Raw genomic sequence first — 24,191 nt, 5'->3', positions numbered from 1 at the left:
AAAACATATTCTTTTAATTTTTAGACTTTTTTTTTCACTGCACATATTGTGCTATTTTTGGGCTACTGTTGAAGTGACTCTTGGCTGGTTTTGTAGCCGACTCTGGCTGTTTTTGAAAATTAAACCTGGCAACCCTGGCCTGTAACATCCTCGGTTGTCACTGAGCAGTAATACCAATAAAGGATTTTTACATTGGAATCGTAAATGGTGCTGATATTCTAACTACCAAGGCTCAGAAAGACTCAGATCCCAGCAGGCCCGGACTGGCAATCTGTGGGTTCTGGCAAATGCCAGAGGGGCTGCTATAAGGTGCCATAGAAAGTCAGTATTTAGTGGGCTGGTGGGGGCTGATTGGGCCTCTGTGTACCTGAAATGCCAGGGCCTGGTTTAATTCTAAGTCCGAACCTGGATCCCAGCTTGTTTGCCTCACGCGCCCACTGTTAAAGGAGTGGTTCACATTTGAGGTAACTTTTCGTATGTTATAGAATGTCCAATTCCTAGCAACTTTGCAATTGGCCTTCACTATTTAAAGGTTATCCTTTTTGAGTTGCCTTTTTCGTTTCACCCTTTCCAGCTTTCAAATGGGGGTCACTGACCCCATCTAAAAAACAAATGCTCTGTAAGGCTACACATGTATTGTTATTGCTGCTTTTTATTACTCCTCTTTCTCCTATTCTTATTCCAGTCTCGTATTTATATTCCGTGGGTGGTTACTAGGATAATTTGGACCCTAGCAACCAGATTGCTTATGATGCAAATTGAAGAGCCGCTGAAAAACTCAAAAACCACAAATAATAAAAAATGAAAACCAATTGCAAATTGTCTCAGAATATCACTCTCTGCATCATACTAAAAATTGAATGAAAGGTGAACAACCCCTTTTAACACTCAGGGTGAACCCTGTCCTCCATAAAGGGGAGTCGAGGTCTCTCCCAGATTCTTTTGCTTTTTCCTGTTTTTGCTGCCCCGTGTCCCTCAGTGAGGTAAATCCGAAGTGGGTCAAGTAGCGTCAAAACCCGGCTTGGGCTCCACAGAACAGTCCAAGTAGGCCAAAGAAACGGGGGACACAGAATCCAACTTGGCTGACCGTGAGCAAACAAGAGAACTAAGTCCAAAGCGACACCAAGCTCGTCCCTTGCCAAATAACCGCATTAGTCACATGCTAAAGCAAAACAAAGTGGGTGTGATAAAATCAAGTGACACTCTTTGCTTAGGAAAGTAACTAGCCACCAATCGGACTTTCCGAAGCTTACTTTACTTCCGCCCGCCAGCACCGGATATTGTTCTGATGCGCAGTATTCGCTCCACCTACTTCCGCCCGCCAGTGTTTTTACTTCTCCTTATACAGATGGCGGCAAACGGACAGCCAGAGAAGCAGGATGGAGGCGAAGGAGAGGAGCCAGTGCTGTCTCTGTTGGATGTGCTGGAAGAGGACGATGCGTTAGAAGACAAGGCATGCGCTGTGCTGGGCGCCTGCGATGCTGAAAAATGCTCCTACCCTGAGGTGCCAAGAACCTTTGTGTTACTCATCTTGTATGTTGTCCCACACTCAAGGGGCCCCTTTGTGTCATTGCTTTGCTAGTTACTTCACCACTTTGTCTTCCAATTATTCATGTCTTCTTTAATTGCACCATTTCATGAGCAGCTTCAAGCTCTTCTATTCCATGGGCATCTTACATGAACTTTTACTATGGTTTGGACAGCGGTGTTCTAAGGAATGCTGAAGTTGCTCTTATTTTTTGCCTTTTAAATTATTCAGCTGTTTTGTTTAGCCGCTCTCCAGCTGAACATTGTATCAGGTATCTGGTTGCTATGCTTACTCAACCCTAGCAACCAGACTGGAAGATGCATAACGCCCTGAATTTAGAGGTTATTAATACAGTGAAACCTCGATTTCAAGTGCCCTGATTTTAAGTTTCCCCACACTTTACATTCTTTGTGGTCCTGCCAATTTATAATGCATTTTTTTTATTGGTGTATTTCCTTGGGGTTTAAAGGATAAGTAAACCTTTAAAATAATGTAAAATTGATGAGAGTTAGTGATGTGCGGGTCAGGGTTACCCTAACCCGCCCTGCTAATGCGCCCGCCTGCACCCGCTTCGGAGGTCGTTTTATAGACCCGCTCCGCTGATAACGTCACAATGATGTCACAAAAGGGGCGGGGCAGACACAACACTATAAAACTGGAAGTTGGATGCCGGCATTTGAAGGTGGCGGGTGCTGCCCGCGAGGAGCAGTGCGAGGTCGACCTGAACCCACCCGACCCGTGGGTAAACCTGTGGGTATCGGGTTGGCCCGCACATCACTAATGAGAGTGCTATTCTAAGAAATTTTGTAATGTAAAATCATTATTTTATTTTTATAATCATTTTTACATTCACTTATTTTAAAGGTTTACTTATCGTTTAAGGGGAAAAACATGTGCCAATTTGGTCAGAGTAGTTTTCAGGAAATACTCCGATATTTTCGGATTTTGATAAATAACCCCCCCCTTAGTGCCCTTGAAGTTCTGCAGAAGGTGAAGTCCGAATACATTAAAGGAACCTAACACCAAAAAATAGTGCTATTAAGTAATTAAAATATAATGTGCTGTTGCCCTGCATTGATACAAAGTTGTTTGCTTTAGAAACACTAGTATAGTTATGTAAATAGGCTACTGTATAGCCACGGGGGCAGCCATTCAAGCTAAAAACTGAGAGAAAGCGCTGGATACACAGCAGATAACAGATAAGCTCTGTAATAGAATACAATGGGATTCTACAGAATGCAAGTGGTATCTGCTATGTGACCTGTGCTTAAATAGCTGCCCCCATGGCTACACAGCAGCTCTGTTTATATACACTATTATATTTAAATTACTTTAAAACACTTTCTGTTTTTGGGGTTACTGTTACTTTAAGGTGGAAACTCTACTTTAAATTAAAAGGGTTGAAACAATACATTGTTGAAAGAAAATTCTAATCGTTTTTTTTTAAAGTACTTGTAAGGGTTATTGCTACTGGAGGCTGCCTCTGTCTGACCCTTGCTTGTTCAAAGATTCCTGTTCCCAAGATGCTTTACTAGACCTGGGAAGAAGCATGCAATCATCTGCCTTGTGCTACATTGTTTCAGTAGTCAGATTCAGCACAGCGTTCAGATAATAGCAAGGGATAGAATGCACTAGTGATGTTTGGGCCTCCCTCCACCCGCCCAAGCCCAACTTGCGGGTTCCTTTTATAGACCTGCGCTGACCTACCGATGACGTCACAAAAGGGGCAGGTCGAGAAGGCGCGCAGCTATAAAACCAGAACCCGGAAGAGCTCGACCTAGACCCACCCGTCACCCACAAATGGGGATGTGAGGTTGGCCCGAACCCGACCCTCCCCGCAAGTAATGGGCCGGCCCACACATCACTAGAATGCACAATCTGAAATATTTGATTACTATCGACTGTGAGATGGCCTTTTCATAATGTGGAGCTTTCTGGATAATGGATCCCACCACTGTATTTGGCTGCTAAGTAAAAGCAGTTGTCACCAAGTTTCTTCAGTGTTTTATCAAGACGAGAGCGTTGCCTCAGTGCTTCTCTCAAAATATGATACCACCTCATTTGTTTATACCTTCATTTATATTACATGGGCTTTAGTCGTTGTACTTAAGTCTGCAGTTTGTGTATTAAAGGAGAAGGAAAGCTACAGAGACCGTTTATTGTCAATAGATTCGCCACAATAGTGCAAGCTAGAACAATATATTTATTCTGTAGAATGCTTTACCATACCTGAGAAAACAACTATTGAAACTCTGTTTGTTTAGGATAGCAGCTGCCATATTAACTTGGTGTGACATCACTTCCTGCTCACTTGTAGCTCTGGGCTCGGATTACAGCAGAGAGGGGGGAAAGGGAGGGAGAGAGGAGCAAACTGAGCATGCTCAAGCCCTAGCCCTGGAAGTTTAAGCTGAAAACAGGAAGTCTGATACAGAAGCCCATGTGTACTCAATAGAAGGAAAGAAATGCTGTGTTTCTTTTGACAGAGGACTACTTGGAGGATTTACTGGTGTATTTATATAGACCTTTCTTACCGAATTTTAACCTTTCATTCTCCTTTAATAACCACTGGACCCTGGTGCTGTCTATGTTAGGAACTGTTGTTTTTTTTAAGTAATCCTTTTATTTTCCCCATCCTTTTATTTTCCCCATCCAGGGTTATGTAAGGCGGCAAGCTCTGTATGCATGTAATACCTGTACTCCCAATAGAGAAGATCCTGCTGGAATCTGCTTGGCGTGTTCATACAAATGTCACGAGGGACATGACTTGTTCGAACTCTATACAAAGAGGTAAAGGGTGTTGATATGTATAACTACACGCTCTGTTCAATGTGGCATTAGGAATCTGATGATAAAGGGTTTGTTTTTCTCTTTTCAGGAATTTTCAGTGTGACTGCGGGAATGCAAAGTTTAAACAGCTGGAGTGCAAGTTGTTCCCTGTAGGTACAGTTTTATAAACCGATCTAAATTAGAATTACTTTATTACTCAGGGTTATGGATCCGATGGCAATAAGAGAAATAGAATCCTCTAGATACAGGTATGGGATCCGTTATCCGGAAACCCGTTATCCAGAAAGTTCCGAATTACATAAAGGCCATCTCCCATAGACTTAATTTTATCTAAATAATCCAAATTTTTAAAAACAATTTGCTTTTTCTCGTGAATAATAAAACAGTACCTTGTACTTGATCCAAACTAAGATCTAATTAATCCTTATGAGTAACAGAACCAGTGCTTATTTAATGCTTTCATGAATTTCTAGTAGACTTAAGGTATGAAGATCAAAATTACGGAAAAGATCCCCAGGTCACAAGCATTCTGGATAACAGGTCCTATACCTGTATAAGACGAACATATTTGTTACAAAGTGTTGTGCCCCCACCAACCCCAATTTTTGGCTTTGATAGGTGAGATTTCGCAAGTAGAAGAAAGGTACCAAAGGAAAAAAAACGTACAAGTCCAGAACTTTTCTACTGAACTGACTTACAAGTGCTAGTGATGCTGTTGAGTGAGTCCAATTTTGACTCCCAGATCACCTGTTTGCACACGCTTTTATCAGGATTGTTGGCTACCTTTGTTATAGCTCATCTGACTCATCCTGCTTGTGCAACTTTTTCCATTATAAAGAGAGGAAGCATCCAATGCATGTAAAGTGTTTTAATTCAGTGGAATTGCAGGGTTTTTGCTTTTTTTTTTATTGCTCCTGCAGAATTCTGCACTGAAATCTGAGTGAACAGATTTTTATTTTTATATTTAATTTTTAAATCTGATATGGGAAGACATTTTGTTAATTTCCCAGGTGTCCTTAGTCACGTGACTTGTGCTCTGTTAAAATTCAGTCACTCTTTAGTGCTGGAAATGGAGAAAAAAGAAGATGCAATCATCCGATTTGCTGTGGTGTACCCACAGTACCTCCAATCTTTTATTGGTGCGGAGTACAAAAATCAAACATTTCAGAGGCCTCAAGCCCCCTTTGCCAGTGTGTACTTTATCACTGATGAAGGGGGCGTGAAGCCTCTGAATTGTTTGATTTTTGTACTCCGCACCAATAAAAGATTGGAGGTACTTTGGGTACACCGCATCAAATCGGATGAGTGCATCTTCTTTTTTTTTTCTCCATTTCTGGTTAATTCTCACATTGAGTCACGTGACCTGAAGGTAGCACCAACAAGAAAGCGTCTAAACTTACAACAAACCGTGAGTGTATTGAACCCTAATTTTATTGACTCTTTACTGCTGCACTGCAAGTTGGAGTGATATCACCCCTCTCACAACCACCCGCCCAGCAGTAGAACAAAGGGAAGGTAACTAAATAACCTCTCCTTTACTCAAGATAACAGCTCCCTGGTAGATATGAGAATAACACTTTATAGTAAATTTAAATCCCACTGCGACTCCCCCAGTTAAATTGAGTAGGAGAAACAATATCTTATCTGAAAGCAGTTCATCATGAAGTGCTGGTTCTTTCTGAAAGCACATGACCAGGCACAATGATCCCAGATGGCACATACACACCAATATTACAGCTAAAAATACAATTATATAGTGATTTTTTTTTTGTAATGAAAACAGTGTAATTTGCACCATAAAAATCATTACAGAATCCCTCTAAAAGTCTCCTGTCTGCAAATGCTGCAAATTGCCATATAAGGGCACATTCTATGGAAATTGCTCTGTTTCGTGTATTTATATTTCTGACCCCTTGAATTGATGTATAAAAATATATACTTGAAGTGTGTTCTAAAATAACTTGAAATACCTGACACAATCAATAGATATGACATTTCGGCGATAGCGTGAATTATATAACTTGCACTAGGCATTCGATTTTTGATTCTTGTGTTTGCCACTTAATATTTTCATTTTTTTTTTTTTTAACAGGAAAAAGAGAATTGTAATTCACTTAATAAATACAACCAAAACTTCTTTGGTGTGTACTGCACGTGCAAGAGGCCTTATCCGGATCCAGAAGATGAGGTAACTCTTACAGTAGATCTTTTGAACATTTTTGTCTGTCTTGGTGTTCTAACTTGAGTTTCAGTAAAAGTGAACATACATCTCTAGTAAATTAGTGTTTGGTGAGGTTACTAAAGAAACAAAACCAAATTTAGTGAATGCGTTTAGAGAACAAAGACAAACATGTTTTTTTAAGCTTTACTGCTGAGGATATACATAATTGGTATAGTATCTATGTAGGGGAAGCATATGTTCTTAAAGGGGAACTCCACAAAAACATAACAAGCTGTTTGAAAAGTAAACGCAATATACATCATTTAAAAAAAATGCAGATTTTTAATGGTTTGGTAACCGTTCCCTAAGCCTAGCTCCCTGCTCTCCTGCTGATCTGTCTGACTACTTTGCTGGGCTGGCTGACTACTGTTACTATGTATCAGCAGCCATCTGTCCTTAGCTTGCATCCTCCAAACCCCACGATTCCCTGCACATGTGATTTCAATAAGGAAAGAAACATCACAGTGCAATGCATTGTGGGTTATGTAGTTGCTGCATACTGTCTGTAAGCTGTGGTGTAACATCAGTGTTTAGTCTCTCCTTCCCTGCCAGGATTTCAATTGATGCAGAAAGAAAAGAACTGTTAAACAGCTGGATTTCAGCATAGAAAATGGCATTTATTCATACTTTTTGAAGAAACAGATAAAGGTGATGGGTATATTAGGGGTTTCTGTGTTATGTGGGCCTCTTTATCAAATTTTGGTTTGGAAGCCGGAGTTCCCCTTTAATAAATTACACCACAGCCTTTACTTTGCATAGACTATCACCTACTTAATTGATTATATGTGTGTGTATTATGTATATTTATGTATGGAGAGGCATATCTACAGGGGGTGCAGTGGTCAAAGCCACCAGGGCTCCTTACCTGTGGGCACAAACAAATAAGGTCTTTCATCACAGAAGCAGAGACAATCTGCAGTGTGAAGGGACAGTGCATAATGTTTAAGTGGTGGTTCACCTTTAAAGGAGAAGGAAACCCCTTGGGTGCAAAAATCCCTCCCCTGTGTTGCCCCTCCTCCACCCTGGCCTACCTGTCCCCCCGGGCAAATGCCCCTAACTTGTTACTCACCTCTCTGCGCAGGTCCTGTCCACGGAGCTCACAGGCGCCATCTTCTCCCAAGCGGTCTTCTTCCTGGATTAATCGGCATCTTCTGGCGCAGTAGGAGCATTTACCGGTACGGATCTACTGCGCATGCGCAGTAGATCCGTACCGGTAAATGCTCCTGCTGCGCCAGAAGTAGGGGGACAACACGGGAGGGGGGAGGGTTTTTGCGCCCAGGGAATTTCCTTCTCCTTTAAGTTAACTTTTAGTATGTTTTAGAATTGCCATTTCTAAACAACTTTTCAGTTGGTCTTCATTATTTGTTATCCACCTATTGTTCTGGAATGGAACATCTCTGATAATGATAACATGTTATAACGTCATTGTGAATATTTACCCGAATGAAAGGTTGAATTATTTGCCCTTTTCTTCTGACTCTTTCCAGCTTTTAAGTGGGGGTCACTGACCCCGTCTAAAAACAAATGCTCCGTAAGGCTACACATTTATTGCTATTGACACTTTATCACTCATCTTTCTATTCAGGCCCCCCTCTTATTCATATTCCAGTCTCTTATTCAAATCAGTTAATAGTTGCTAGGGTAATTTGTAGGGATGCACCGAATCCAGGATTCAGCCTTTTTCAGCAGGATTCGGATTCGACCGAATCCTAATTTGCATATGCAAATCAGGGTGGGGAGGGAAATCGCATGACCTTTTTGTCACAAAACAAGGAAGTTAAAAAGGTTTTCCTCTTCCCACCCCTAATTTGCATATGCAAATTAGGATTTGGTTCATTATTCGGCCGAATCTTTTGCAAAGGATTCAGCCGAATCCAAAATAGTGGATTCAGTGCATCCCTAGTAATTTGGACCCTAGCAACCAGATTGCTCAAACTGGAGAGCTGTTGAATAAAAAGCTAAATAACACAATAATAAAACATGAGAACCAATTGCAAATTGTGTCAGAATATCACTCTCTACGTAATAATAAAAGTATATTTATATATTTTAGGTGAACAACCCTTTTAAAACACTTGGCTTAAAGAAGAACCCTATGCCATTTTTATTTTTCGGTAAATGTATCTAATGGGTGTATTGATGGTTGAATGTATATTATAGAAAGTACACACTTGTTTTAATTTATCTTTTTATTTATTTTTAAGGTCCAAGATGAAATGATCCAGTGTATAGTCTGTGAGGACTGGTTCCATGGAAGGGTAAGCTTGTTCATTGTGTATTTGGTGGTGCGACTGGGACAAAGAGTAGTAAGGATCTAACCGTTGTTTGCATATGAATTCTATGCTGCTTCTAGTAATGTTAAGTTGATGTGAAACTTTGAAATTGATTGGGTTTGGGTCAATAAAATGATTTCAATCTTCTTAAATTTTTTGCATATTGCCGAAACTTTCTATATTTTACGCTGCTATTACCAGGCTTTCGGCTCAATAGACCTTTTTTTTCAAAGTCACTGGTTCTCTGACTGAAGAAGAACTTCTGAGATAAAAGCCTGGTATTACCAGTCTAAAACTACTATTCCAGAAACCACTAATTGTACAATCTGTGTGATTATCCACATCATATTGCAGCACTGAAGTTCTAGTGGTTTTTTTTTTTTTTTTCTAAAAATGCACCTGAAACTAGAGTCCTGCGCCGAACCAATTTCTAAGACCCAAACCCGCAAATTTAGCCACTTTGATCCGTTACCGGACCCGCAACTGCCTTATCTACAACCCGCCGACTACCATCAAACCGGGAGTAATGTCACTTCCGCTTTGCAGTGACATCATCAAAAGTGCCCGATAGCCTAGAGGGACAGAAGTGCGCTGCTGGGAGAGAGCTGCAGCAACCCGACCCGCACCTGAAAAGCCTACCCCCGTTCCGCAGGGTACCAGCTTTTTGTTGCCGGTAATCCGCGGGTACCCGACCCGCTGCAGGACTCTACCTGACACCTTAGTTTTATCCACTGTTGACATCAGCATTTTGAGCAAAAGTTTATGAAATATCCAAAGTGGGATCAAATGTTTTTGCTTGCCCATCTGCTTCCTTTAATTTGGAATCTGTCTCCATTTTGCCACAAAAATATGATTCCTAACTGATTCCAAGACTGCACACAGGGCAGTTAATGGATCATCTGCATGTGAAGCCATGTCTTTTATCTGCCAGCACAAGTACACTTAAGAGAGAATTTCAAATCACAAACAAATGGAACGCATTTACACTATAAGAATTGATTGAATGTATTTGCACAGATTATAATACATATTATAGCCATATTGTGTGTATATTGTCTAAATGTATTATATTCTGTTCTTATTACAGCACCTTGGTGCAGTTCCACCGGAGCATATGGACTTTCAGGAGATGATATGCCAGATCTGCATGGACCGATGTTCATTTCTTTGGGCCTATGCTGCATATATAGCAAGTAAAGTTATATTTATAGAAGCATTGTGCTTCTCTTGCACCTTGTTTTCTTCTCAATATTACAATTTTTTTATTTGTTTTTTATGCTTTGTCCTATTGTTATGTCCTTATTATGGTGTTGTCCTATCTTTTTAGTTCCTCCTGTTACAAAAATAACATCTGCTGAGATGGATCCTGAAAGCAAGGATATCAAGGTTGATGATAGTCTGGCTGAGGGTATTCTAGGAGAAGATGGGCCAAACATTAAAACTGGGGAACAGAAAGAAGAAATCACAACTCCTTTCATAAAAGAAGAGGAAATAAACATGCCAAATGGAGCGTCCACTAGTACAGAGACAAATCAGGTGCTCAGACTGTTAAGTAACTGTTTATAAAGTCTATTTAAGGCTTTAAAGTGACACTAATTTTTTAAGAGTAGCTTTTAAGGTACTGTATATATAGGTCATGTTGATAATTTTCCTCTGATAGGTTTTTCTTTTGTAAGTAATTGTTACAAAAATTTTAAAAAATAATTGTTTTGTAATGGCACCATTTATATCATGTTGAAGACACACAGAGCTACTTGTCATGGCAACAAAATTGCCATCGGACGGGCTTCCCCGATCGCTATCTGGACGAAAGTCGGCTAGATCTTGATCGGGCAGGTTAAAAAATCCCGTCGGATTGCGGCCGCATCTATGCATGTATGCGGTCCCGCAATCCGACTGCCCGTATTAGATCCATTATGATCTGATCGTTGAGTCCTAGGGCCCACGTTCGGATCAGCCCGTTATTGCCCACTTCACTGTGGGCATATCAGGGAGATCGCTACGTTTATGGCCACCTTAAAGGGGTTGTTCACCTTCCAAACACTTTTTTCGGTTGAGTTGTTTTCAGATTGTTCCCCACTTTTTTTCAATTACTTTTCATTATTTATTTTTTACTGCTTTTCCAAAATCTAAGTTTAAAGTTCATGTCTCTAGTGTTTCAGTCTGACAGCTCAGTAATTCAGGTGCAGACTCTAAACTGTTACAATTTTGCAACATTGAGTTGAACCCCAGGGCAGTTTTATGCTAACAGGAGCAGTCACCCGGGGAATCAGATAAGTGAATATAATCACTAGGGGTCCCTAACTTTTGGCACCCTCCAATGATTCCACCTTTCCTTCTCCTCTAAAGGAATTGTTCAGTATAAAAATAAAAACTGGGTAAAAAGGCTGTGCAAAATAAAAATTGTTTTTAAAATATTTATTTATTTTTTAAAGTGTTTCCGAAATCTAAGTTTAAAGTTGAATGTTCCTTTCTCTGGTGTTTCAGTCCGGCAGCTCAGTGAATCAGTTTCCAATTCTAAAGTGTTACAATTTTGCAACATTTAGTTGATACATTTCTCAGCAGCATCTCTGGAGTATTAGCAACTATTGTATCAAGTCTAACAGCTGCCTGTAATGAAACCCAGAGATTCTTCTCAGCAGGGACACAGATAATAGAAAAGAACTAAATGTATCCATTTAGAACAGTTTACAGGGTCGGCGACCCCCCCTTCCCAGGGCTGCTTCAGAAGGTGAAAAATTACACTTTACACTTCAATATTAGAAAAACGGTCACACATAGAAAATAGAAAGTCATTGGAAAAAGTCGTTATTTCTGGTGATTATCTGAAAACAACTAGTTGTTTGAAGGTGAACCACCCCTTTAAGACGCTACATGTGTTTTAGCAGAGGCAATTCTCAGTATTGTCTATGGCAGTGTATTTTTGTTGGCATTCTATAGCCACAAGTAGCTGCTACTTCTAGCTCTGTGTGTCTTCACCTCTAAGGGCAGAGACACGCTCAGATTTTGGGGAGATAAGTCGCCCGGTGAGAAGACTCTCATCTGTCTTTTTTACCACACATTCAAACACTTGCAAAATCTTGCCGTATTCAACTGCGCAACATTGCTCGAATACGACCATATCTCAGTTCAGAATCAACTAAAACACTGATTCAGTCTCTCATCATCTCCCGCCTTGATTACTGCAATTTACTCCTCACAGGTATTCCAACAAGTCACCTTTCACAACTCCAATCTGTTCTAAACGCGGCTGCTAGACTCATTCATCTAGCTCGCCGCTCAACATCAGCTCCTCCCATATGTATGTACCTTCACTGGCTCCCAATCTCTTCTAGAATCAAATTCAAATTACTTACACTCACATTCAAGGCCCTTAATAATGAAACCCCTCCCTATATTTCATCTCTAATCTCCAAATACTCTCCTTCACGAAACCTACGCTCTGCTTCTGATCTTCGCCTCACTTCTCCTCTGGTCACTTCTGCCCATTCTCGTCTACAAGACTTCTCTCGGGCTTCTGCTTTTCTCTGGAACTCTCTGCCTCAAGCTGTCAGACTTTCTCCTTCTTTCCAAACTTTCAAGTGCTCCTTAAAGACCCACCTGTTTAAAGAAGCTTATTCAATGTACCTTAATTAATCATTGCTGTATCAAAAATCACAAAATTGTTTCTAAAATCCTAATGTCTCAATTGTACCCTAACCTTTTAGTTTGTAAACTCTAATCTCTTGGTCCTTCTAACCGCTTACCCCTGATATAGCCCTGCCATTAGTGGCACATCGGGGGAAAAGATCTGCTTGTTTGGCGATGTCGCCAAACGAGCGGATCTTATAGTGTATGACCACCTTAACTCACAGCTGGGCTGCCAGATAAAAGGGACCCTTGAGTAGATGTATAAAGGAGTGACATCAGAGGTGACTGGCCTTTTGCAAAGGGGGGGTTTCTCACTGTTGCTATAGTTATGGAATGCTTTGGTTTCTGTGGAAGCAACACTTTTCAGAATCCTAATAGGGTTGTAGATAAAGCATCTAACTCTTGCCAGTGCTTCAGATTAGGGATGCACCAAATCCACTATTTTGGATTCGGCCGAACCCCCGAATCCTTTGTGAAAGATTCAGTCGAATACCGAACCAAATCCAAATTTGCATATGCAAATTAGGGGTGGTAAGGGGAAATTTTTTTTACTTCCTTGTTTTGTGACAGTCACGTGATATCCCTCCCCTAATTTGCATATGCAAATTAGGATTCGGTTCGGCCAGGCAGAAGGATTCGGCCGAATCCTGGATTCGGTGCATCTCTACTTCAGATAGAAGCTAAGTAACCTTTACGGTTATATTTATCTATTCAAAGAAGTAATTGTTATATTTAGCTATGAAAGAAGAGCAGTGTCAAATTTTCACCATTTAATTCTTACACTTCTTTGTATTTAGAAATGTGCAGCTGGAGAAGTATCCCACCTGCTGAAATCAGAAGGCAGCCCTCAGAGTGTATGCAAACTAAAAGAAATGAAAGTGTCTCCAGGATCCAAAGCTAATACGGCAACATACTGGCCGAGCAATTGGCGCAGCAAATTGTGCTCATGTGATGACTGCAAGGTACGTGGAGATACATGTGAATTTAATTGCTAGGGTCCAAATTACCCTAGCAACCATACATTTGAATGAGAGACTGGAATATGAATAGGCCTGAATAGAAACAGAAGTAATAAAAAAGTAGCAATAACAATACATGTGTAGCCTTACAGAGCATTTGTTTTTAGATGGGGTCAGTGATCCCCATTTGAAAGCAGAAAAGGTAAATAAATTAGAAACTATAAAAAATAAAATAGATAATTAAAACCAATTGAAAAGTTCCTTATATTTGGACATTCTATAACATACTAAAAGATAACTTAAAGGTGAACCACCCTTTAATGTTTAGTGTTCTGTAAAACGATATATGTAATTTTTCCTGAGCAGATATACTTCTAACTTTACTTATGCTACGGTTGTGATTTCATGTTTTACCTTAAAGGAAAAGGAAAGGCAAAAAAATAAAATCCCATTTTTACTTTCTTTAATGAAAAAGAAACAGAAATCTATCTCCAATATACTTTAATTAAAAAATGTGTACCGTTTTTATAAGAAACTTGTCTGTATGCAGTGAAATTCTCCCTTCATTTACTGCTGTGGATAGGAATTGTCAGACGGTCCCTAACTGCTGAGCAGGGAAACAATCACTTATGAACAGCAGGGGGAGCCCCGCCTTACTTCCCAGCCATGCAGAACTCAAGCAGCTCTGTTTATTACGATCCCTAAGCAGCCCAGACCACACTGAGCATGTGCACAGTCTTAGTTTTGCAAAGATGTTTAACAAAGTTACAAGATGGTGACCCCCTGTAGCCAACTTTGAAAGCATAAATCATTTGTTTGATTAGGCTTGTGGTGCAGTAGGTTCATGCTTATGTTTAGTATACAAAATACAGCATTTCTAGCCTTATTCTATTTTAGACTTTACTTGTCCTTTAAGTGATGGAGTCTACATTATCTATTTTGTGTCCGTGCTGTTTGATCCAGGGACTGGTCCGATCTTTGAGTCAGGAAGGAATTTTTTCCCCTCTCTGAGGCAAACTGGAGAGGCTTCAAATTTTTTTTTTCTTTCCTCTGTACTAGCAGTTAGGCAGGTTATATACAGGCCTAAAAAGTTGAACTTGATTGACGTGTTTTTTTTTTTTTTTTTCAACCTAACTTATTATGTTACTATGTATTGTCCCTTTTATTTGCTGAAACCATCTTTGCTTCTGTTTCCTACAGAAGATGTACACACAGCTAGAGGTTCTGTTCCTGTTGGATGAAAATGACACAGTTCAAGCTTATGAAAATAAAGGCAAAACTCAGCAGGCAACAGAGAGCAGAGACCCATTAATGACCGCTCTCAGCAGTATGAATCGGGTGCAACAGGTGGAGCTAATCTGCGGTAAGGACACTTAGGAGAAGTGAGTAGTGATGGGCGAATGTCCTGTTTCGCCTCGCCACGAAATTGCAAATTTCTCAGCGAAATTCATGAAACGCAAAACGTGAATTTTGACGCCGGCGACAATTCATGGGCGTCAATTTATTGCAGCGACAATTCCGACGTCTGCGACTTTTGACACACATTATAATGTTTAATTGTCGCCGGTGTCCGCATTGTCTCCAGCGTCAAAATTTTCAATTTCGTGAATTTATTCGAAATGAGCAATGTCGCAGTGAATTCGGCCATCACTAGAAGTGAGTTGAGCAGATCAAAAATACCCAGATCCATTTTTTTCCAGTTGACTAAAAAGTACATCCATAGAAAGATTTTATACACGTCCTGATACAATAATTGGTTAGTTGGATCTACTGACATATCCATCTGATCAGAATCGACTTGATAATTTCTACCGTTCTTCCTGGGAGCCCTGATAGTCCTGTGGAAAGAAGATCGGGTAGGAGACAGATGCTTGGGCTGGTGCAACTAATGTCCTAGCTAAATGAAGAATTATCAGTTAAGCTGAGAACTTAAAGTGGACCTGTCACCCAGACATAAAAAGCTGTATAATAAAAGTCCTTTTCAAATTAAACATGAAATCCAAATTCTTTTTTTTTTACTAAAGCATTCGCTGTTGTAAGCTCATGTAAAAATCTCAGCTGTCAATCAAATATCGTCTGCCCCTCCTCTATGCTTTAGGCAATTACTTTCACTTTCCATTCAGCACTTCCTAGATGTCACTGCTCTCCCCACATTCCCCCGTTCTCTTAACCATTTAATTGTGTAGCCAGGACATGGGGATGGACATCAGGTCCCCCATTCTGGTGCACAAACAAGATTCTGAGATGATACAAGGCTTGTCTTAATAACAGTGTCCACAAAATGGCTGCTGCCTGCTTGCTGTAATTATGAATTCCAGACTGAAGGAAACAAGATTCAGATAATTTATACAGTGTAATTAAAGTTCATCTTGCTTGACTGATGTGATAAAATAGGATTTGGAATATTTTTTTTGGGTGACTGGTCCCCTTTAAATAACTGTTTCGGTATGGATTGTCATAACGCATTATTACACGGCTTTAGCCTAGTTCTAGATTAAGTTGAACAACATGGACCTGAAGCCAGTAAACAATCTGATCAAAATGAGCTTCTCTTGCTTCCCTATTAGTTCAGACTTTAGGACAAACTACTAACCTGCTAATTTGTGGCTATTTAAAAAAGAAAAAAAAAACTGAGTTAGGAATAAGAATCTATTGTCAAAACTTCCATTTTTTTCAGAATACAATGATTTGAAGACTGAGCTGACTGATTACCTAAAGAGATTTGCAGAGGAAGGAAAGGTAAATAAATGATTGCTATTATGTAATAAAGTTTTTCCTACAGGTCTTCTCACCTATAGCAACTAATGAGCAGATTGCTTTTATACAGGAGGTCAATAAATGCTAACATCAAAAGCCGCTGCTCTGCAGGAATAACAATAATAACTTCATAAGTTACACGGGCCAATTAGCAGCTTATTGGTCTATGTATGGACCTGCCTGAGCGATATCTGGCTCAATGAAGCCACGTATTTTATCAGGATAGAAAACCATTTCATTCATGGGCTGCATCTGCCCTTGATGTAGCCTTTTTTTGATAGGTCTGCATTATGATCCAATTATTGACCCTGTGGAGACCTAAAGGGTGAAATATTTATTTTTGGCTAGCTTCAGAGGTCTGATTCTTCCTGGGTTGTTTACTTGCTAGCTTAAAGGGGTGGCTCCCCTTTAAGTAGGGACGCACTGAATCCAGGATTCTGTTTGGGATTCGGCCTAATCCTTCTGCCCGGTCGAACCAAAGTCGAATTCTAATTTACATATGCAAATTAGGGGTGGGGAGGAAAAGTGCGTGACTTTGTCACAAAACAAGGAAGTAAAAAATGTTTTCCTATTCCCACCCCTAATTTGCATATGCGTATTCGGCCGATTCTTTCACGAAGGGTTCGGCCAAATCCAAAATCGTGGATTCGGTGCATCCCTACTTTTGAGATAACTAAGTATGTTATAGAATGGCCAATTCTAAACAACTTCAGTTGGTCTTCATTATTTTTTATAGTTATTTGATTTTTTCTTCTGACTCTTTGCGGCTTTCAAATGGGAGTCACTGACCCCTTCTAAAAAGCGAATGCTCTGTATTGTTACTATTCAGACCTCTCACATTTCAGTCTCATTCAAATCAGTGCATGGTTGCTAGGGTAATTTGGACCCTAGTTACCAGATTGCTTAAAATGCTAATTGAAGAGCTGCTGAATAAAAAGCCAAAACTCAAAAACCTTAAATAAAAAAAAAAAAAGATCATTTGCAAATTGTCTCAGAATATTAATCTCTACATCATACTAAGGGCTCTTACACACGTGTTTTTTTCTGCGCTCCCCTGCATTGCGTTTTCTTCCGTTCAGCCGCAGGAGTAGACTCACTCAATTATTGTGAAGGGGGCTGTACTCACACAGACGCATGTATGCGCCGAATGCAGGTGAAATGCAACATGCTGCATCCCACCTGCGTTTGGCACTTGCATGCGTCTGTGTGAGTACAGCCCCCTTCACAATAATTGACTGAGTCTACTCCTGCGGCTGAACGGAAGAAAACGCAACGCAGGGGAGCACAGCAAAAAACGCCCGTGTGTAAGAGCCCTAAAAGTTATCTCAAAGGTGAACAACCCCTTCTTATTTGACTTTTAATTGGTGTTTGTTTCATTCTTAAAGAATATTTTCTCATTGTTCATATAGGTTGTGAAAACTGAGGATATTCAGCATTTCTTTGAAGAACTGCGCTCTCGGAAAAGGCGGCGCCTGGATGGAATGCAGTACTATTGCAGCTAAACTTGCAGCTACTGTTCAGAAATTAGGAATTCAAATGCTGTTTCATATCAATACGCTCAATCACAAACTTCTCTCTCCTGTGTTGTACATTCAGCTAGCTGAGCTGGTTTGGTTAGTGAGCCGTGTATTATTGTGTTACTTCATTACACAGGGGCCTTCGAGGAGCCATAGATAAAATGAGACTTCTGTTTTCACTATACAAACTGTAATGCGTCTGATTTTTAGGAAAGCCGTTTGAAAGTTTCCAGTTGTAAGTGAGCTTCACTTCCTGAGAATGTTGTTGTCATGTGATAGGGTTGTCTGAATTCTCTTCCATGTGCAGCATGGAACAGGCCCGCCTTTATCTGCTTGCTCAAATGCTAGTGAGAGGCGTGGTTCACCTTTAAGGTAACCTTTATTATGTTATAGAACGGCCAATTCTAAGCAACTTTTCAATTGGTTGTCATTATTTATAGTTATTTGCATTTTTCTTCTGACTCTTTGCGGCTTTCAATTGGGTGTTGCTGACCCCTTCTAAAAACAAATGCTCTGTAAGGCTACAAATGTATTGTTATTGCTCATTTTTATTACTCATCTTTCTATTTAGTATATTTAAGTCTCCTTTTCAAATCAGTGCATGGTTGCTAGGCTAATTTGGACCCTAGTTACCAAACTGCTTAAAATGCAAACTGCAGAGCTGCTAAATAACTCAAAAACCACAAATAATAAAAAATCAATTGCAAATTGTCTCAGAATATCCCTCTCTACATCATACTAAAAGTTATCTCAAAGTGAACAACCCCTTTAAGCCATTATAAATCTATCTGGGCCAACTCCCCCCCAAATGTTTGTTACAGTTTAGATCGTCATTGTAGAAAAAATGGAAACAGTATTAATCAAAATAGACAATTATTGATTAAACTTCTAAATTTTTTAATGGCAACATACACCCGGACACTTTGCTTAAAGAAAAGAAAAATTACTCAAATCTAATTAGCTTTTTTTCCCACAATTCACTTTTTTTTTTTGCATCAAAACTCTCACATTTTAGTTATATTTACGAAAACTCGAATGTCTGGTATTTATCAAGCAGTAAAAAAACTCAAATTCAAATGTAAAAATTTGCCATCTAATAGCTCTATATCTAACGAGGTCATGTAGAAGTCAGTGGCCGTTGGCCCAGGCAAAATTCAAGTTTTTTCAGGTGTTATTTAGATATTAATTTTTTTAATGGGCAAAACTGTCAATTCGACTAGGGAGTTATTCAAATTCATTTTGAGTTAGTCATTTCAAGCCGAGTAAAAAATTCAAATGTCAAGATTTATCATACTCTGGCCCTTTAAGAACTTGAATTTGACTATTAGCCACCTAAAACCTGCAGAATTGATGTTTAAGTCAATGGGAGACGTCCAGGGATCAATTTGGAGTTGTTTGCAGCGTTCCTGACATTCAAGTTTTTTTTCTGGGAAAAAAAACTCAAATTGAGTTTTTTTAAATTCAAATTCAATTAAGTTTTCGGGTTGATTCAATTCACCTGAGTTTTAAAAATGTGACTTAATGAATTTCAATTAGTCGAATTTCAAATTTATGGGAGTTTAGGGAAGTTTTTAAAAACTCTCATGAATTCCACCTTTGATATATGTGGCTCTAAGTGTTTCTATACAGCACATGAGGGGTAGGTTGCTTCTTGTGGAGTCCTGCAGCGGGGTCGGGTTACCCGCAAAAACCTGCGGGTTGCAGATAGAAATTTCGGGAGTGGGTATAGACGTGGTTCTCCGGGTTTGCGGGTCCTCGGTCTTCTCAATAGCGAGGTTTTACTCTTTTTTCTGATTACGCCTACTTCTAATGATGTCATTTCCGGTTTACAGTGACAGCACTTCCTGTTTTACTCTTTTTTTTTTTTTCTGATCACACCTACTTCTAATATGTCACTTCCAGTTTACAATGACAGAACTTCCTGTTTCTTGATGGTCAGCAGATTGGGTTGCAGATAAGGTACTTGCGGGTTGGGTAGTGGGTCCAAGTGGTTAAGTATGTGGGTTGCGGTTTAGGTTTAACATCTGGTTCCATGCAGGACTCTAGCTTCTTGCCCCACTGTTCCATGATTACAAAGCCCAGCATCCTCTGCCAGGTGAGCTGTAAAGAAGATGCATGTGGCCACAATGTATAAAGTAGCAGCTGTTCTTTGACCCTTCAGTAGTCCTCTTTGCCCCTAGCTCAGGCACCTTAATTGTCAACTCAAACAGCAGTGCCTTTGTGAAAAAGTTAAGGATTGCACTATTTTTTCCTATTCTTTATACATATCCCTTTGTAAATTACAATTTTAGAATGTACTTGTGAGATATAATTCTTTATTGCAGCCTTGTTAACATCTGTTAAATAATGAGAGCATAAATAGGAACTTGATTCACTAGAATGTTGCATGTAGGTTTTACACTTAACTAATTCAGGATCTGAGTGCTATGAATAATAGAAAACTGAAACCCTGTGTTTTATCTGAAGGATTAAAGTGAATTCTGGTTTGTGCTTGTAATCATCCTTTCTTATGGGGCCTAAAACACAACAACAGTGTGCCTATTCTCCAGGGTTAACTAGCAGCCCCCCTGCTGCTAAAAAATGAAGACATACTAAGCATTGTATTTATTAAAGGGATACTGTCATAGAATTTTTTTTTTTTTTTAGATTTAATTTTGAAATCTGACATGGGGCTAGACATATTGTCCGTTTCCCAGCTGCCCTCAGTCATGTGACTTGTGCTCTGATAAACTTCAGTCACTCTTTACTGCAAGTTGGAGTGATATTACCCCCCCCAGCAGCCTAACAGAACAATGGGAAAGTAACAAGATAACAGCTGCCTGGTAGATCTAAGAACAGCACTCAATGTAACTGAATGTGTCACAGTGGGACCTGGATTTTACAAATGAGTAGGAGAAACAGCCTGCCAGAAAGCAGTTCCATCCTAAAGTGCTGGCTCTTTCTGAAAGCACATGACCAGGCAAAATGACCTGAGATGGCTCCTACACACCAATATTACAACTAAAAAAAAAAAAAGTACACTTGCTGGTTCAGGAATTACATTTAATATTTTAAAATTATTTGCAGTGTAAACGTAATTTAGAAATAAAAACGACATCATACAATTATGACAGAATCCCTTTAATGTAACATGCTGGGAGTACCAGGTGATGGTGTGGCTGTACTTGGGAAGTAAAAGCTCAGCTGTTATACTACAACTCCAGTATTCTGTGTTCAAATCTTGATATGTGAAAGGAACCGTTTTAGTCAAGATTATGCCAAGGAAAATATCAACATTTTCCTTTAAGAAAGCAGCCAACGGGCCCTTTAAACTGAGCGAGCAGCTTATTGGCCAGTGTATGGGCCCCTTCTCATGGTTTGAAAATCTGTGTTGCACCACATTAGTACTTGATGTCGTCCTCTGCTAATAGGACTGCATAGACCAGTGTTAGCTCACCCTTAAAGGAAAACTTTACCCCCAAAATGAACACTTAAGCAACAGATAGTTTATATCATATTAAAAGAATCTTATAAAAGGGCAAGATTTACTTAAATATATATACCAGTTTATATCTCTTGCCTTGAACCACCATTTTGTGATGGTCTGTGTGCTGTCTCAGAGATCACCTGACCAGAAATACTACAACTCTAACTGTAACAGGAAGAAGTGTGGGAGCAAAAGACACAACTCTGTCTGTTAATTGGCTCATGTGACCTTAGAAGTATGGTTTGTTGGTATGTTTGTGTGCACCGTGAATAATAGGATCCCAGGGGGGCGGCTCTTGTTTTTTTAAAATGTCAATTTTCTATTTATGATTACCCAATGGCACATACTACTAGAAAAGTATATTATTATGAAAAGTTTATTTACATGAAGCAGGGTTTTACATATGAGCTGTTTTATGCAATATCTTTTTATAGAGACCTACATTGTTTGGGGGGGGGGTATAGTTTTCCTTTAAGTGGTAATAGCAACTTACTTACCTAAGTATTAAAAAAGTGGATTCTTGCTCCAATCTGTATTAGCACCCAGCACTCATGCTCAACCAAAGAGGATATTGAAGTCACTGGATGTTGAAGGTTGTCCATTGTAATTGCCTGTACACCAATGAGAATACAGTAAACAGGAAAATCAGTAGATATTTCTCACTGGTTCTTTAGGACATATCCCAAGGTTGCATTTTTCCTTATTCCGGTTGGAATTTTCTTGCGTACAAGTGGAGACTGTATTTTTTAACAGCAAGCAGTTCAATTTCACTGGTGTAAGAGCTGAACATACTGCAATAATAAGAAGTGCAATAATAATGGTTCAACTCTTGTTCATTTTCCTCCAGTTCTTACGTACCAATATATAGGGAATGTAAATTACGCCTTTGTAAGAGTCTCTTCAAGGTCATCAATCATGTGCTTTAGTACTGGCCATATAACAAGTCTTCCTATTTCAGGTCTTTATACAGTAAGAATCCCAAATATCACCATTTCTAAACACACACACATATAAGCGGTAATAGCAACTTACTCATGGATTGGATTCTAGCTCCATTCTGTATGATCACCCAGCACTCGTGCTCAACCAATGAGGATAGTGAAGTCATTGGATGTTGAATGTTGTAATGCCTGTACACAGATGAGAATAAAGTAGAACAGAAAATCAGAATATGACAGAAAGGGAATAACCCCTGCACATACCTGAGCAGGCTTCCAATATCATTTTTATTCGGTTTCACATGTGTGTAGTTTGTGCTTGTACATGGGATTTCTGCGCATCCATGTTTGTCTCCTTGATGGCTGGAGCTTGCTGAAGATGGGGTTGGTCCAATTGTGTAGAAAAAGACCCGTTTTATTGCAAGAAAGATGACCATACGCTGCCCGACCATGTACAATACCCAACCAACCATCATCTGGGCCAAACAGATGCCGTCTGATTTGCCATGAATGATATGGCTACTTTCCCACTGTTCCCATCATCTAGACCAGGGGTCCCAACCTTTTTTTTTTTTACCCATAAGCCACATTAAATGTAAAAAGAAGTTCGGGAGCAACACGAGCATGCAAAATGTTCCTGGGGTGCCAAATACGGGCTGTGATTGGCTATTGGTAGCCCCTATGAGGACTGGCAGCCTACTGGAGACTCTGTTTGGCAATACACAAGGTTTTTATACAACCAAAACTTGCCTCCAAGCCTAGAATTAAAAAATAATCACCTGTTTTGAGGCCACTGGGAGCAACATCCAAAGGGTTGGAGAGCAACATGTTCTCACAAGCTACTGGTTGGGGATCACTGATCTAGACAAACAGCATCAGACCATTATATTGTGTTTACTTTATTGTACATATGGTGGCTTGGTTGGTTTATGGATTTTGAATGTATGATGTAGCATATAATTTCCTACAGGTAATCCCGTATCATCTGTAAAGCAGATTAATGGTCACCTGATGTCTGGTGAACTCTGTTTCGATATGATCTGTTTTGGTTTAACAAACAAGGCATTTTTAGCACTGGAGTTCAAAAACCAGTAATTACAACAAACGCCTTCATATTGACTCCAAAAGGAAATGCACAAGGATGCCTTCCAACAGTGTGCCTATACTTCAGGGTTAACTAGCAGCCCCCCTACTGCTCAAAAATGAAGACATACTAAGAATTGTATTTATTAAAGGGATACATGGAAAAACATGTTTTTTGTTTTCAAAAGGCATCAGTTAATAGTGCTGCTCCAGCAGAATTCTGAACTGAAGTCTGTTTTTCAAAAGAGCAAACTGATTTTATTATATTTAATTTTGAAATCTGATATGGGGCTAGACATATTGTCAGTTTCCCTGGTGACCCTAGTCACATCTTGTGCTCTGAAAAGCTTCAGGCACTCTTTACTATTGGGTTGTTGCGGAGCTCACCAGACCTCGCTCCCCCCTGTGATCGCTGCTCTCGCGAGAACCCGGTCCCTTCTCTACCGTCTCGAACAATGCTGCACAATCCTCGCTTATGAGCACTGATCCAGATAGAGGAGGTGTTCTAATATCAAAATAGGCTTTTATTCAAACACACATATTAGTGTTACAGCAGTGGGGGTACAAACTAACGCGTTTCGTGCCTGTGTTCTCGGCACTTTAAGGAACTCTGAGGAAGTGCCGAGAACACAGGCACGAAACACTTTAGTTTGTACCCCCACTGCTGTAACACTAATATGTGTGCTTGAATAAAAGCCTATTTTGATATTAGAATGCCTCCTCTATCTGGATCAGCAGGAATATGCAGCACTCTTTACTATTGCACTGCAAGTTGGAGTGATACCACCCCCTCCCTTCCCCCCTCCCAATTAGCAGAACAATGAGAAGGTAACCAGATAACAGCTTCCTGGTAGATATAAGAACAACACTCAATAGTAAAAATCCATGTCCCATTGAGACTCCTTCAGTTACATTGAGCAGGAGAAACAACAGCCTGTCAGAAAGCAGTTACATCATGAAGTGCTGGCTCTTTCTGAAAGCAGATGACCAGGCAATATTACCGGATATGACTGACTACACACCAATATTATG

At 39.8% G+C, this 24,191-nt stretch overlaps 1 protein-coding gene across 1 annotated transcript; it reads left to right on the top strand.

The window, feature by feature from the left end:
* Window positions 1–1,300: 1,300 nt before the first annotated feature.
* On the top strand, window positions 1,301–20,158 carry ubr7.S (ubiquitin protein ligase E3 component n-recognin 7 S homeolog). The gene is made up of 11 exons (XM_018232412.2): window positions 1,301–1,504; window positions 4,182–4,315; window positions 4,404–4,464; window positions 6,408–6,503; window positions 8,741–8,794; window positions 9,897–10,002; window positions 10,137–10,345; window positions 13,237–13,401; window positions 14,599–14,761; window positions 16,076–16,137; window positions 17,565–20,158. Exons 1-11 carry the CDS (start codon window positions 1,349–1,351, stop codon window positions 17,655–17,657), a joined length of 1,299 nt encoding a protein of 432 aa, XP_018087901.1. The 5' UTR covers window positions 1,301–1,348; the 3' UTR covers window positions 17,658–20,158.
* Window positions 20,159–24,191: the final 4,033 nt, after the last annotated feature.

This window comes from Xenopus laevis, chromosome 8S, assembly GCF_017654675.1.
Source record: "Xenopus laevis strain J_2021 chromosome 8S, Xenopus_laevis_v10.1, whole genome shotgun sequence".
NCBI lineage: Eukaryota > Metazoa > Chordata > Amphibia > Anura > Pipidae > Xenopus > Xenopus laevis.
The sequence above is the reverse complement of the archived record's forward strand: the minus strand, read 5'-3'. Positions and strand labels throughout refer to the sequence as shown.

What these genes read in the sequence shown, in the direction of transcription:
- ubr7.S (XM_018232412.2), top strand. Translation starts at nt 1,349, where the DNA reads ATGGCGGCAAACGGACAGCCAGAGAAGCAGGATGGAGGCGAAGGAGAG. An exon ending in CTAGTACAGAGACAAATCAG is followed by an intron (nt 10,346 to 13,236) that starts GTGCTCAGACTG and finishes CTTTGTATTTAG; the next exon opens with AAATGTGCAGCTGGAGAAGT. An exon ending in GCTCATGTGATGACTGCAAG is followed by an intron (nt 13,402 to 14,598) that starts GTACGTGGAGAT and finishes TGTTTCCTACAG; the next exon opens with AAGATGTACACACAGCTAGA.